This window comes from Taudactylus pleione, unplaced genomic scaffold, assembly GCF_031769625.1.
Source record: "Taudactylus pleione unplaced genomic scaffold, aTauple2 ptg000270l, whole genome shotgun sequence".
NCBI classification, from domain to species: domain Eukaryota; kingdom Metazoa; phylum Chordata; class Amphibia; order Anura; family Myobatrachidae; genus Taudactylus; species Taudactylus pleione.
In genome coordinates this window covers 555,314-569,238 of record NW_028284672.1, presented here as the reverse complement: position 1 = coordinate 569,238, position 13,925 = coordinate 555,314, and the positions used below count along the sequence as shown (strand labels likewise).

The window sequence follows — 13,925 nt, the reverse complement described above, 5'->3', positions numbered from 1 at the left end:
CCATCTCAGCATTTTAGCTTTAATTTAGGTTTAAACGTTTTATAAAAGCATGTTTCAATGTAGCGTGAAAACTGTTTTTAGAAGTAATTAGTCATCTACAGGTAATTTGAGAGAGAATGGGATATTCCTTTTGGACAGCCACTGGGCATATCCCTTAAATACACCTAGGGGTAGATTTACTAAGGAGCAAGCTGTCAAAGTGACCAAATAAATGCTAAGTAAGCCTGGTTTAGCATTTATTACTATTTTAAAACTATTGGTGAAAGCCGATTGGCTGCTTTGACAACGATTTCATTAGTAAATCTAGACCTTATTGTTTACGCTGCTAAATTATGTTTACAAAGAACTAACCCACGTAGTGTTACTTATGTCTTGTGGGGACATCTGTACATGAAACAATCAATGTCTATATGAGGGAATTAGACTACCCGGCTCCTGGGTGGATTTACAATAAATTCAAACTTGAGCTTTCAAATACTTAGACATCATTTAAATCCTTCAACTATTGAATAGAGCAAAATACCTAGCCAAAAAAGTGACATTGCACAACCTGTTTTCAAGTAGCATTTGCCAGTTCTTCCAAAAAATGATACAGCAGCCAAAACCTAATACACTGCTATTTGGTGATCACATGACTTTCTGTGTCATCATAAACCCCACAAGGTCAAGAGACAGACTGGACTGCCTCTTTACTACTCTGGGAGAGATATATTAGCTGAGATTCTGGAGATCGTTTAATCGTGTGCAAGTCATTAATTTTAAGTGCCTGTAGAGTGTTCTTAAAAAGGTTTACACTTGGGAACGCTTGCAATCATTGATTAAAAGCAAATAGCGGACAGGAATTAGAAAAACAAAAAAATCTGTTAACACTGAGAAAGAAAGAGAGATAAAAAAAGAGGAAAAGAAAGAATGCATTTAAAGAAATAGCATGCAAATAAAAGATACAGAACATCCACCATAACGCCGAGAAAATATCCAGTAATTACTTCAAAGGCTGCTGGACTGTTGCTGTAAGGCAAACAGGATCCGTAACCTGGACTGCAGCGGCCTCAGGGTAACACAAAACTCCTGAGTGCACCAACAGACTGAAAAGAAATCCTATGAAATGTTCATCCCAATCTTTCACTGCTAGGCCCAGTAACACTACTGGGGTAGCAAAACAAAAAAAGTTTCGTGCACATGCCAAACTATGATTGATGAAAGTCTGAACCCCATGTAATTAAAACTTAGGACAGGCTAAATAATGTTTACATTATGATTGGGCACAGCATCGTTCAAAAAAACAAAAATATATATAAATAAAAATTAGTTTCATTTTACTTGTACTTTTCAAAGTTAAGTCCAACACAAGCACAAATCCAATGCAAGCTTGTGGACGTCACGAGAAGTTTGCGAGCGCCACTCACGGATCATCACTAGGCTGTTTGTTGCCTGCAATAAATGTTACTTACTGCAAAATCTGGTTCTTCCAACTTCTTCAGGTTGTTTCGAGAGCACAAGAAGTTGACAAATTCAGGTTTAGCTAGCTAACAGAAGTGCGTGACAATTATGGAATGAGCACATCGGTATGGCACTACTCTCCCACTTCCTGTGCAGTAACACGTTTCCCCACAATCCCTCACCTATGGACAAGTTAATCTGACCCATCCCGAAACTAAAAACAAAAAAACAAAAATATGGCGCTCTTAGAACGGAGGGGGCTAGGAAGTGGGTTTTTTTTTTTTTACTATGTGGGAAAAGAATAAAAAAAAACAATAAAGAAAGGCAAATAAATAAATAAGAAATGAAAAAAGCTGAAGGAATAAAAATCAGATGTACTGTACAACAAACAATAAAATGAACACAGTGAGTGGGGACCCACATGCAAACCTGTATATTCTTGCCCTCTTAAAACACAAACTGTATTTGGTTTGTTTGTTTGTTTTTATTATCAATAATAACAATAATTATATAACAACATTTAGGGAGACAAGAAAGATGAACTATGAAAATAAAAAAGGGGAAAAAAAACATTTTATGTCAGATGCGGTGATTACGTTTTACTTCTTTCTCGTATGTGTGTGTGTGTGTGTGTGTGTATATATACATATATATATATTAGGGATGTGCAGGCTCGGATAGGTTCGAGTTTGCACGTGGAGTTCGGATTTTTCCCTCCAAAAAAACGGAACTCAGAACGAGGCAAAACGTCATCTTACATGGACGAACATCATCATTCCTGGACAAAAGACCAGGAATGATGATGTTCGTCCATGTAAGATGACGTTTAGCCTCGTTCTGAGTTCCGTTTTTTTGGAGGGAAAAATCCGAACTCCACGTGCAAACTCGAACCTATCCGAGCCTGCACATCCCTAATATATATATATATATATATATATATATATATATATATATATATATACACACACACACACACACATACATACACATATATATACACACACGCATATATATATATATATACTTAAACTTTGCCATTTGTGTTTATAAGAGAAAAGAGAGGCTCTTTGGGCCAGAATTGAAATGAACTGGTGAGAAGTGCAGGGACAGCACGCACACTTGTGTATATAAAGACACGTTGCTATCCCCCCCGCTACACAAGCTGCTCCGTAGTTCTGCATAAACAGCTTCCTATGACACAGACGTACACATATCAGTAAGCAGAAAATGTGCTGTATGTAACACATCCTATAACCCCTGGGCCAGCTGCCCGCACCACTGACATGTGACTGAAAGGGCAGTATTGCAAAACGTACTTCTGTTCCTCTAGGCAGGAAGAGAGCAGCTTATGCAGACAGGAATGAGTAGTGTGAGAGGTGGGAATATAGCAGCAATACAAGATGAGAAAACGAATAGCTCAGCGAAACAAAGCTGTCAGTTGGACATACATTGCTTGTATAAAAGGAGATATGTTGGTACAAGCAAAGCAAAGTGCTAGGACATGAATGTGGCAGGGAACGCTGGACTAGTTGGAGCGAGGAAATATTGGGGATGAGAACCTTTGTGCGTGTGATGAATAAGCAGCGATATAGACTGTGTAAGGTCATAGTGCAGGACAAGGGTCTTGTTTGCGTTCAATAAAATTTTAACTGGTTTTATGGCTGTGCCTCTCGTGGCTCTCCCCCCTCATGCAATGGGCTATTGCAGAAGTTTAGCACACAAGACCATATTTGTCAAAAATACAAATATGCAGACTTCCCCTTTAAATAAAAACCTCCTGTAACAGGTCAGGTGTGCCCACACAGTCCCTTAATGACTGCTTCCCATTACAGTAGGGATGGGGAACCTCAGGCCCGGGGGGCCGCATAAGGTCCCTGGAATCATTTGGTCTGGCTCTCGGAGCTTTTTTCTGCTAGCCTCATCTGGTTAGCAGGGTATCTAGAATGGCACCCTGCAACCAGAATCTATGCAGCAGTGCCACCGGGAGCGTCCTTGGGACGCTTCAGACGGTCACACCGCTACCCTTACAGCTCCCCGGAGCATCCTCAGGTTGCTCCGGGCATTGCTGTAATCACCAGCGATTGTGGCTCCGTCCCCGCGTGACATCACACGGAGGAGGCATGGCCTGGAACGGGCCCGCAAAAATTTTTATATGTATCAAAATGGCAGAAAACAGGTTCTCCACCCCTGCATTACAGGTTAAGGCCCCCATATAACATCTGATGGATTGCGCGATCCTGCGATCGGAAACGCAGATCCGCCGGTCAGAAATGCTGACCGGTTGCCATCGATGTTCCACTATCTGTAGCAGGATCGGTGAAATCCAGAGTGTTAAATTTCTCAGATTTGGATCGTGATCGGCGATTCCCGGGTTATAGGATCGCAACCTCACGGCGATCCGTCGCTAGTGTATGGGGGCCATTACTCCTACTAAAGCCAATTCTCACAATCACAAAGTAGGGTTCAGACGCTAAACGGCTACAGATGGCACCACTGGTAACAATTACTGATCTCTCTAGGAGCAACGGTCTTCATATACACACATTCTCACTATATATACACCCATACACACAGACATTTATATACACACACTCACACTTATGTACACAGTCCCCACACATACGTTACATGGAACACTTTAAGATCGCACTTTAACCCTCTCACTGCCATCTGGAGATGATGCACTCCTGGCACACATGGGGGTTAATTCTGATCATGATGAATGACGTACAAAAACACTAAAATAATAATAAAAATAATCATATGTAAAATAAGTAGCATATTGCACCAGGCCTAATCTCCCAAGGGCCTCTCGGGCACTGTGTGGGATCTGTGTCTCTGAGGGTGGGTGGGCAGGAGGAGCTGGCACCTAGGGTGCAAGATTATTATTATATATAACTTTTTTTTTTTCTTCATAACCTCACTACACTAGATGAAGTGCAGACAATTGGTATGGCACATCTGGACATGGAGGTGGCAGCTTGTTACTAAAGATAGCAGCTTTGTCATATACAAACATGGTGCTACAGTAACATTTATGTAGTGTGATGTAGGCACCCCTGTACAAGACCGTTTCAGGCACAGTGTGTGTAACAACGAAACCTTCCTACACTCACTATACACTACTTCCAAGAATGATCCTACAGTAAGCTGCAACAGTGCCAATTGAAAGGGTAGGTGTACTGTTAACCTAAAGATCTTTATCTCCAGGTACCAGGCATGGTACACAGATATGCATGGTTCTGAAGATCAGACTTATCTTGGAATCTTGGAGAGTCTCCTGAAAACTGGCCAAGAAATAAGCTCTATAAAAGAATAAAATAATATTCTAGAATGGTGGAACAGAGTTTCCTGTCCACCTAACACCTTCTATATAAGAATACAGCAAAAGAAAATAAAATATATATATTAAAATGGCACATATTTCCAGTCCCATTTATCTCCTTCACAATGAGGAAGGGGGGGAGGGGTGTTTGTATTTTCTTTGGCTTTTTACATCTTAAGGATACACAGAACTACATGCCCTACGCTAAACTAATAAAATAAAATAGTGCAATTCATGAAAACTGGAGCTTGGTAGAGGTCATAGGTTACATTCATGACCACTGTCCCGTGGACCATAATCAACTCTGTAAACATGAACAGAAAACAAATGCGGTATATGCGAATGTGGATTGTGGAGCATCAGCTGTCAATCAGATGCCAAACTCTAATATAACACTTCACCCCAGGCACTAGCCACTCCTGCCAGCCCACCCTTGGACACCAGTCTCTCATACACCGGTCACCCTGCAGGTGTCTGTGTCTCCTGTGTCCCTGTTTGGGGCGCTAGCCACTCCTACGGTGAGGCTGCAGCCTCTCCTGCCACAATAAGTGCCAGACATCTAGATAGGATTCTTTGCTGGTGTTTCTATATTTCAGTCGCCACATATTCCCCCCACCCCGCCGATGCTACCCTTCCTCACAGCACCTTTGGACAAAATCCCTCCTCCTTTTTCCTGCCACTGCCTGCAAGTGCGGCAACTTCACAGACTTCTCTTTGAATGACAGTGGGGTATAGTCTCCCCGCAACAACTACCTGCCCTTCAGTATGAAGAACCCAAGCTCCAGGATGGAGGATGGGTTAAAACAAATGAATGGTAAAATTAAAATGAAGGGGGCGGCTCCAAGAATCAGTCTGTGATGTGGTGGGGCATGGAGAGTCAGTTTGGGGAAGGAATACAGATGAAATTTGGCGCTAAAGCTGCAGATACTGTTGGTGTTTCGAAAGATGGGACCCTCTGTTTCTTGAAAGAAACCTGCAAAAGAATAACAGGAGCTTCTGTAAGTACGTCAGTAACACAGGAGTCACATTCCTAGTCAGAGCGTGCAGCCAGCTGAGGTATAACACAGAATGCTTTGTTCCACACACCTAAGCTGTATGTCACACCTCTAATGCTGCAGAGGGGACCTGTGCATTGACCACTGAGATTCCAATTTAAAGCGCTAAAAGGGTCAATGTCTCAGAACTATATTTCAGCAGTTAGCAAATAAAATTAAATAAAAATAAAAAAGCACAGACTTGCAGGGCTCCCATTTAATATCGTAACCATCACCAGGGAACAACTCGCACATGGAAGACTTCATACCTTCATTCACACTCCTGCCTGCTCCATGCTGAAGTTCAGATCAGTGTGTTTGTAGCCCAGCAGCATGGTAGCGGGATAGCAAGAGGTGGTAAGGTGCTGCCCACTGTCATCTATCACAGATAGATCTGTCTCTTCAGGAGTCCTCTCGCAATCTGTACAGAAAAAAGCAAATGGTAAAATGATAGTAATAACAACACAGTAAGTGAGGAGCATTAAGTAGACAGTAGGACTGTACCATGTGGAGATTTACTAGAAGGATGAAAACAGGGAGGAAAAGCAAGAAAAGGCATAAACAGAATAACTATATAATAACTATATAAGAAAAAATGCCGGAGGAATAAACAGAATAACTTACCAGTGAGGGACTAAAAGGAAAAAATACAGGGGTAGAGAGATCAAGAGAAGATGGCAAAAATAAGAAAACACAGTGGAAGGGAAGTGCCGAGGTTGATGCAAGGAGGGGGGGGGGCGTGGCAGGCAAGGGTGACGCAATGGGGGATTGGCAAAGTTCGACGCAATGACCGTGGGCCGCAAGGATGTCACGATGGGAACTGCAAGGACGACGTGATGGGTAAGGGGGCGCACAGATGACAATGGGGGGGGGGGCACAAGGGGGCGAAGCAGTCGGTTAGGGGGGATCAAAGGGTGATGCAATTGTGCAATTGTTGGGTAGGGAAGATCCAAGGACGACGCAATGGATGGTGGCCAAGGTCGATGCGAGGGAAGGAAGGAGGGGGGGGGGGGGCGCAATGTGAGAGCTAAAAGGCAAAAGGTGTAGTATACATGAAAATATAAGGGAAGGACATCTACTTAAAATGACCATACATGCCTGACTGCACTGCAACAGCTAAGGTGCATTTTGTACACAATTACCTATTGACACTGCGAGCATGTAGCATGCATCTAAGTGCGATAAAACGGGGTATACAGCAAGTCTAGTAACAAAGGTTGCTGCCAGCAATAATGTTGGAGATAAAGGTTGTCATGAGCAAAGTGTAATTAGTACACAGGTGGAGTGTGAGCACAAAGAAAGAAACAATGGTTAATTAGGCAAAAAACTAAGTAGCCAGGTCGATTGACAAAGCACAATAAAGCATGAGGAAGACAGACAGATCACCTTCACTCTCTCCATCCTGGAGCTGCTGACTTCCCATAAGTGATGAGTGGCTCAGAACGGCATCAGACATGCGAGCGGAGCTAAGAGCTTTACCTGCCACTAGACTCATACCAGCCAAATTATCCAGCTGCACCTGGAAGGAACGGCAGCAGTCAGTGTATAGGCAGAATGAGGTACAGACATCCTATACTTCATGCTTCCACTTCTCTACACAATGCTTCGGGTTACATTATGGTACAAATGCTGCTGCTCAAAGCTTCCATCTGGGGAATTATTGCAGACTTTCCAAAGGGACAACAGTTCCTACTTCTATAGATCTATACATTCTGCAGAGAATCCAACCACACAAATCTACTTACATAGGCGTCATCACTGGTTTGGATGGTGTGGTGCCGCTGCAGCATCCGGGTACGGGCATGCTCACTCGGGGGCGTCCTGGGAGGGTAAGGGACACCATTGTGGTCTGGAACTTCCATGACATTAGGAGGGGAAACCCTGTCCATGCAGTTCACCGAAGGTCTTGGTTCTTTGAAAATAAGGAAAATTATTAGCACAGTGCTTTTTTTATATCCCAACCATTGCATAGTAAATAATCATACATGACCTTATTAGTATATACAGGGTTTATGCCTGAGACACTTAGTAGTCATATAGCTATCCCTATTTCACTTTCTTTTGTTTCCTTGAAAACTTTAATTTTCAAAATCAAAAGAGACAAAGTAATAAAGATTGAATATAAACCTACCCTTGTGACATTTATACAGGAAGATACACAAAACAGCTAAAGGGTGACAAAGTATAAAACACAAAATGACAGGGGGGTGGGGTGAGGGAGAGTGTGGCACGTGATTGGCCCTCCACTCATACACTCCCAATGCTGATATTTGCTAACTCTGTATTTCTGGGAGGAAAATGTTTTCCTAGTTGGTAATTCAGATTTTAATATCTAATTTTCATGTATACAGTGCATTGTAAAAATATTCACCCCCTTGGCTTTTTACCTTTTTTGTTACATTACAACCTGTAATTTATTTATTTTATCTGAATTTTATGTGATGGATCTGCACAAAATAGTCTAATTTGTTGAAGTAAAATGAGAAAAATATATATAAAAAAAGAATCTTTATAAATAAAATTCTGAAAATTGGCATGTGCATATGTAATCACCCCCTTTGCTGTGAAGCTCCTCAAAAGTTCTGGTGCAACCAATTACCTTCAGAAGTCACATAATTAGTGAAATGAAGTCCACCTGTGTGAAATCTAAGTGTCACATGATCTGTCAGAATATATACACCTTTTTCGAAGGGCCCCAGAGGCTGCAACACCACTAAGCAAGAGGCATCACACCATGAAGACCTAGGAGCTCTCCAAACAAGTCAGGGACAAAGTTGTTGAGAAGTACAATTCTGGGATGAGTTATAAAAAGATATCCAAATCTTTGATGATCCCCCAGAGCACCATCAAATCCATCATCATCAAATGGAAAGAACATGGTACCAGAACAAACCTGCCAATAGACGGGCCCACCAACACTCACAGACAGGGCAAGGAGGGCATTATTCAGAGGGGCAGCACAGAGACCAAAGGTAACCCTGAAGGAGCTGCAGAGTTCCACAGCAGAGACTGGTCTATCTGTGCATGTGACCACAATAAGCCGTACACTCCATAGAGCTGGGCTTTATGGAAGAGTAGGCAGAAAAAAGCCATAACTTAGTGGGCGACTCCCCAAATGTACGGAGGAAGGTGCTCTGGTCAGATGAGACTAAAATTGAACTTTTGACCACCAAGGAAAACGCTATGCCTGGCGCAAACTCAACACATCCCATCACCCCAAGAACACCATCCCCACAGTGAAACATGGTGGTGGCAGCATCATGCTGTGGGGATGTATTTCAGCAGCAGGGACTGGGAAACTGATTAGAGTCGAGGGAAAGACGGATGGTGCTAATTACAGGGATATTCTTGAGCAAAACCTGTTTCAGTCTGCCTGTGATTTGAGACTGGGACGGAGGTTCACCTTCCAGCAGGACAATGACCCGAAGCATACTGCTAAAGCAACACTCGAGTGGTTTAAGGGAAAACATTTAAATGTGTTGGAATGGCCTAGTCAAAGCCCAGATCTCAAACCAATTGAGAATCTGTGGTCAGACTTGAAGATTGCTGTTCACAAGCGGAAACCATCCAACATGAAGGAGCTGAAGCAGTTTTGGGTGGAGGAATGGGCAAAAATCCCAGGGGCAAGATGTGGCAAGCTCATAGAGACTTATCCAAAGCGACCTGCAGCTGTAATTGAAGCAAAAGGTAGCTCGACAAAGTACTGACTTTAGGGGAGTGAATATTTATGCACGCTGAAGTTTTCTGTTATGTTGTCCTAATTGTTGTTGGATTCACAATATTAAAAAAAAACCACAACTTCAAAGTTATAGGCATGTTCTGTGAATGAAATGATGCACACCTACAAACAATCCATTTTAATTCCAGGTTGTGAGGCAACAAAACATGAAAAATGCAAAGGGGGGGGGGTGAATACTTTTGCAAGGCACTGTATGTGTGATTATATTTTACGTTTCTTTTATATAAAGGCTACTTATATTTAAGGTTGAGAAGTTAAGGAGCCCACAGAGAGCCTGATGTGGCCCAAACAGATAGATCTCTGACAGATGTGCCCAGGCACTATCAGCAAACTAGCCACATACACTGGCAGATTTGGGCATCATTACACAGTCTTATAACTCACGTCAGATGGGTCTTAAGTCACTTCTGGACCAAAACCAGCTGTAATTTGCAGCCGATTAGGCCTACCATAACCAAACTGGCCATCAAAGTCTAAAGCCTGTATGAATACTGGTACTATGGACCTGACTGATCGCTACAGATGGGAGCTAGATACCCCAAAATAGTTCTGTCTGGCACAATCTTCACTTCATTAAAGCCATGGAAATTCATTTAAGCAAATGCTTGAGATAACGATCTAAAGTCGGGTACACATTGGAGCGATGTCGGGCCGATATGCCGTTTCATTGCTCAGTGTGTACGCATGATTGCGCTCTGCTGCAGTCGCCAGGTTTGAAGTGCTACACTTTAAACTTAGCAATATCGCTAACAGCCAGTGCATTGTTAATGAATGACATAACTGTGATCGTTCCGTTGTTCATTAAAGTCGTCCAGTGTCGACGCACAATCTTTGTTCACGGGCATACCTTCAGATGTCGGAACGAATGTCCGTCACTCCAGTGTGTATCCAGCCTAACATGCAATTGTTTATATAGCGCCACAGTATTATGCAGAGCTATACAGAGAACATTGGTCAGGTTAATAAGTCCCTGTTTCATTGCAGCTTAAGAGTCTAAACCAGTGGTCTCCAACCAGTAGCTCACCGTCTTAATTTTGGTAGCACACCTAGCAGCAGTACTGCAGAGGCAACTAGGAGGAAGTGACCTGTGACGCTCGCTCCCCCATGGCGTAGACGCCATGGGTGGAACCACAGGCAAGCACTTCAGGTGATTGCAGCAGCCTCTACAGCAATCACCTGACGTGTTTCCCCGTGGTTCCACCCACGGCGTCTACGCCATGGTGGAGCAAGTGACTCTCACCCAGCCCTGCCGGAAAATCACACAGCAGCCCTGCCTATATCTTTTGCTTCTCTACTCCACATACCTCCTTGGAGTCGGTAATTAACAGTGAAATGTGCCTGTGCTTACACTTTATTTACAAATTACAACGATATCACTGCAATAATTAAATGTATTGTTGTTGTTTTTTCTACAATTTTAGTAGCTCTTCAGGTTTAATTTTTCTCCAGTAGCTCACATCTCAATAAAGGTTGGCAACCACTGGTCTAAACACACTGGTAATTTAGCAGATGCCAATTAATACCTATTTTTTTGGCATGTGGGAGGAAACTGGAGTAACTGGGTGAAGCCAACACAAACACAGAGAGAACATATAACTCCACACAGAGAACTCCTGGTCGAGACCCAAACTCATGACCCCAGTTCCTGCTCAAATTAGTTTGTAATTTCTAATAGATTTTGCCAGTGTTTATTGTCCACTTACCCCTCCAGACTCATTCAGTTACTTATAGGATGACTGTACTGCATGTATTAATATCAGAATGTAAGAGAACGCTTCCCTCTAATCAATGATCAATCGGCTTTCAGCCCTTCCTCCTATCTAACTCTCCTTATGTCTGGACCTTTAAACATATGCGCGAGGCTGGGTACACAATATAAGATAAGCTACGGAGATCTCTACCAATCTCTCTCACATAAATATAGAGAGATATATATTAACAAAATATTTTAACTGAACGGCGGCACTCACAGGACTCTATGGACGCACAAGGTCTTCAGTTACTCCAACATTTCAATCTCCTTTATTGGAGATTTTCTTCAGAGACCCTGAGGAAAATCTAAAATAAAGGAGACTGAAACTTGGGAGTAGCTAAAGACCTTGTGTATCTTTGGGCAAAATTTACTAACCGGTGGTTTGACGGCAGTTTCTATTCTATTCTAAACCCCGGCGGTTTGGTGGGGGTTTTGCAGTGGTTTCTAAATCACAGCCCTGTTCTATTCTATTCTAAAATGTGTTTTGACTGGTTTGGCGGCAGTTTTGCTATCTGCAGATTTACTAAGTCCAAAACCGCTGCAAAACTGCCATCAAAACACATTTTAGAATAGAATAGAACAGGGCTGTCATTTAGAAACTGCTGCAAAACCGCCACCAAACCCCCGGGGTTTAGAATAGAAAAGAAACCGCCGCTTAATAAATTTTGCCCATTGAGTCATGTGAGTGCCGCCATTCAGTTAAATTTTTTGTTTTATTGGGGAGTCGGCTGACACCCAGGGAGGGCACCAAGGCAAGGTAATATAAAGATATGTATATATATATATATATATATATATATATGTGTATATATATATATATATGTATATATATATATATATATATATATATATATATTTGGCTGTAACAGAACGCAGTTTGTTCGATGAAGGGCTGGAGAGCGGTATAATAAGGAGTGTATGGCAGGCAACAGTGAAGCCTTTTTTGAGGTTCCTTGCAAGTTTGAGGCTGCATTTCAGCAAATGGACTTGGGGATTTGGTCTAGATTAATGGTGTCCTCAATGCTGAGAAATACACAGCCATGGCCATAAATTTTGAGAATGACAAGTATTGGTTTTCACAAACTTTGCTGCTTCAGTGTTTTTAGACCCTTTGTCAGATGTTACTATGGTATACTGAAGTAAAATTACAAGCATTTCATAAGTGTCATAGGCTTTTATTGACAATTACATTAAGTTTATGCAGTGTCAATATTTGCATTGTTGACAATTCTTTTCAAGACCTTTTTGCAATTCGCCCTGGCATACGTCAATCAACTTCTGGGCCATATACTGACTGATGGCCGCCCATTCTTGCCCAATCAATGCTTGGAGTTTGTCAGAATTTGTGGGTTTTTGTTTGTCCACCCGCCTCTTGAGGATTGACCACAAGTTCTCAATGGGATTAAGGTCTGGGGAGTTTACTGGCCATGGACTCAAAATTTCAATGTTTTGTTCCCCGTGCCACTTCGTTATCACTTATCCCTTATGGCAAGGTGCTCCATCATGCTGGAAAAGGCATTGTTAGTCACCAAACTGTTCTTGGATGGTTGGGAGAAGTTGCTCTTGGAGGATGTTTTGGTACCATTATTTATTCAAGACTGTGTTCTTAGGCAACAACGTTAGTGATTGGATGAGAAGCAACCCCACACATGAATGGTCTCAGTATGCTTTACTGTTGGCATGACACAGGACTGATGGTAGTGCTCACCTTTTCTTCTCCGGACAAGCATTTTTCCAGATTCCCCAAACAATCTGAAAGGGGATTCATCAGAGAAAATAACTTTACCCCAGTCTTCAGCAGCCTACTTTTTGTAGAATATCAGTTTGTCCCTGATGTTTTTTCCTGGAGAGAAGTGGCTTCTTTGCTGTCCTTCTTGACACCAGACCATCCTCCAAAAGTCTTCGCCTCACTGTGCGTGAAGATGCACTCACACCTGCCTGCTGCCATTCCTGAGCAAGCTCTGCACTGGTGGTGCCCCGATCCCGCAGCTAAATCAACTTTAGGAGACGTCCTGGCACTTACTGGATGTTCTTGGGCGCCCCCTGAAGCCTTCTTCACAACTATTGAACCGCTCTCCTTGAAGTTCAGGATGATCCGATACATGGTTGATTTATGTGCAATCTTACTAGTAGCAATATCCTTCCCTGTGAAGCCCTTTTTGTGCAAAGCAATGATGACTGCATGTGTTTTCTTGCAGGTAACCATGGTTATGGTTAACAGAGGAAGAACAATGGTTTCAAGCTCCACCCTACTTTTAAAGCTTCCAGTCTGTTATTCTAACTCAATCAGCATGACAGAGTGATCTCCAGCCTTGTCCTTGTCAACACTCACCTGTGTTAACGAGAGAATCACTGACGTGATGTCAGTTGATCCTTTTGTGACAGGGCTGAAATGCAGTGGAAATGTTTTTCAGATTAAGTTCATTGTCATGGCAAAGAGGGAATTTGCAATTAATTGCAATTCATCTGATCACTCTTCATGACATTTTGGAGTATATGCAAATTTCCATCAAAAACTGAAGCAGCAGACCTTGTGAAAACCAATACTTGTATCATTCTCAAAACTGTTGGTCATGGCTGTAGGCAGGTACTTATCCATCATGCAATACCATCAGGGAGTTGTCCGATTGTTTC

The 13,925-nt window shown here is 42.4% G+C and overlaps 2 protein-coding genes across 2 annotated transcripts in view; both read right to left on the bottom strand.

Moving 5' to 3' along the window:
- LOC148513734 (uncharacterized) overlaps positions 1-2,120 on the bottom strand; it is a 36,552-nt gene extending 34,432 nt beyond the window's left edge. The window contains exon 1 of the mRNA XM_088481394.1: positions 1,452-2,120. The gene's annotated coding sequence lies outside the window, so the exon portion shown is untranslated. The remainder of the gene's footprint in view (positions 1-1,451) is intronic.
- Positions 2,121-2,380: 260 nt separating this feature from the next.
- Positions 2,381-13,925, bottom strand: part of SIK3 (SIK family kinase 3) — a 155,251-nt gene continuing 143,706 nt past the window's right edge. The window contains exons 22-25 of the mRNA XM_088481353.1: positions 7,545-7,711; positions 7,186-7,318; positions 6,069-6,220; positions 2,381-5,738 (exon numbers count right to left, since the gene is read on the bottom strand). Coding sequence (XP_088337479.1) covers positions 6,075-6,220; positions 7,186-7,318; positions 7,545-7,711 — 446 coding nt within the window. The 3' untranslated portion in view covers positions 2,381-5,738; positions 6,069-6,074. The remainder of the gene's footprint in view (positions 5,739-6,068; positions 6,221-7,185; positions 7,319-7,544; positions 7,712-13,925) is intronic.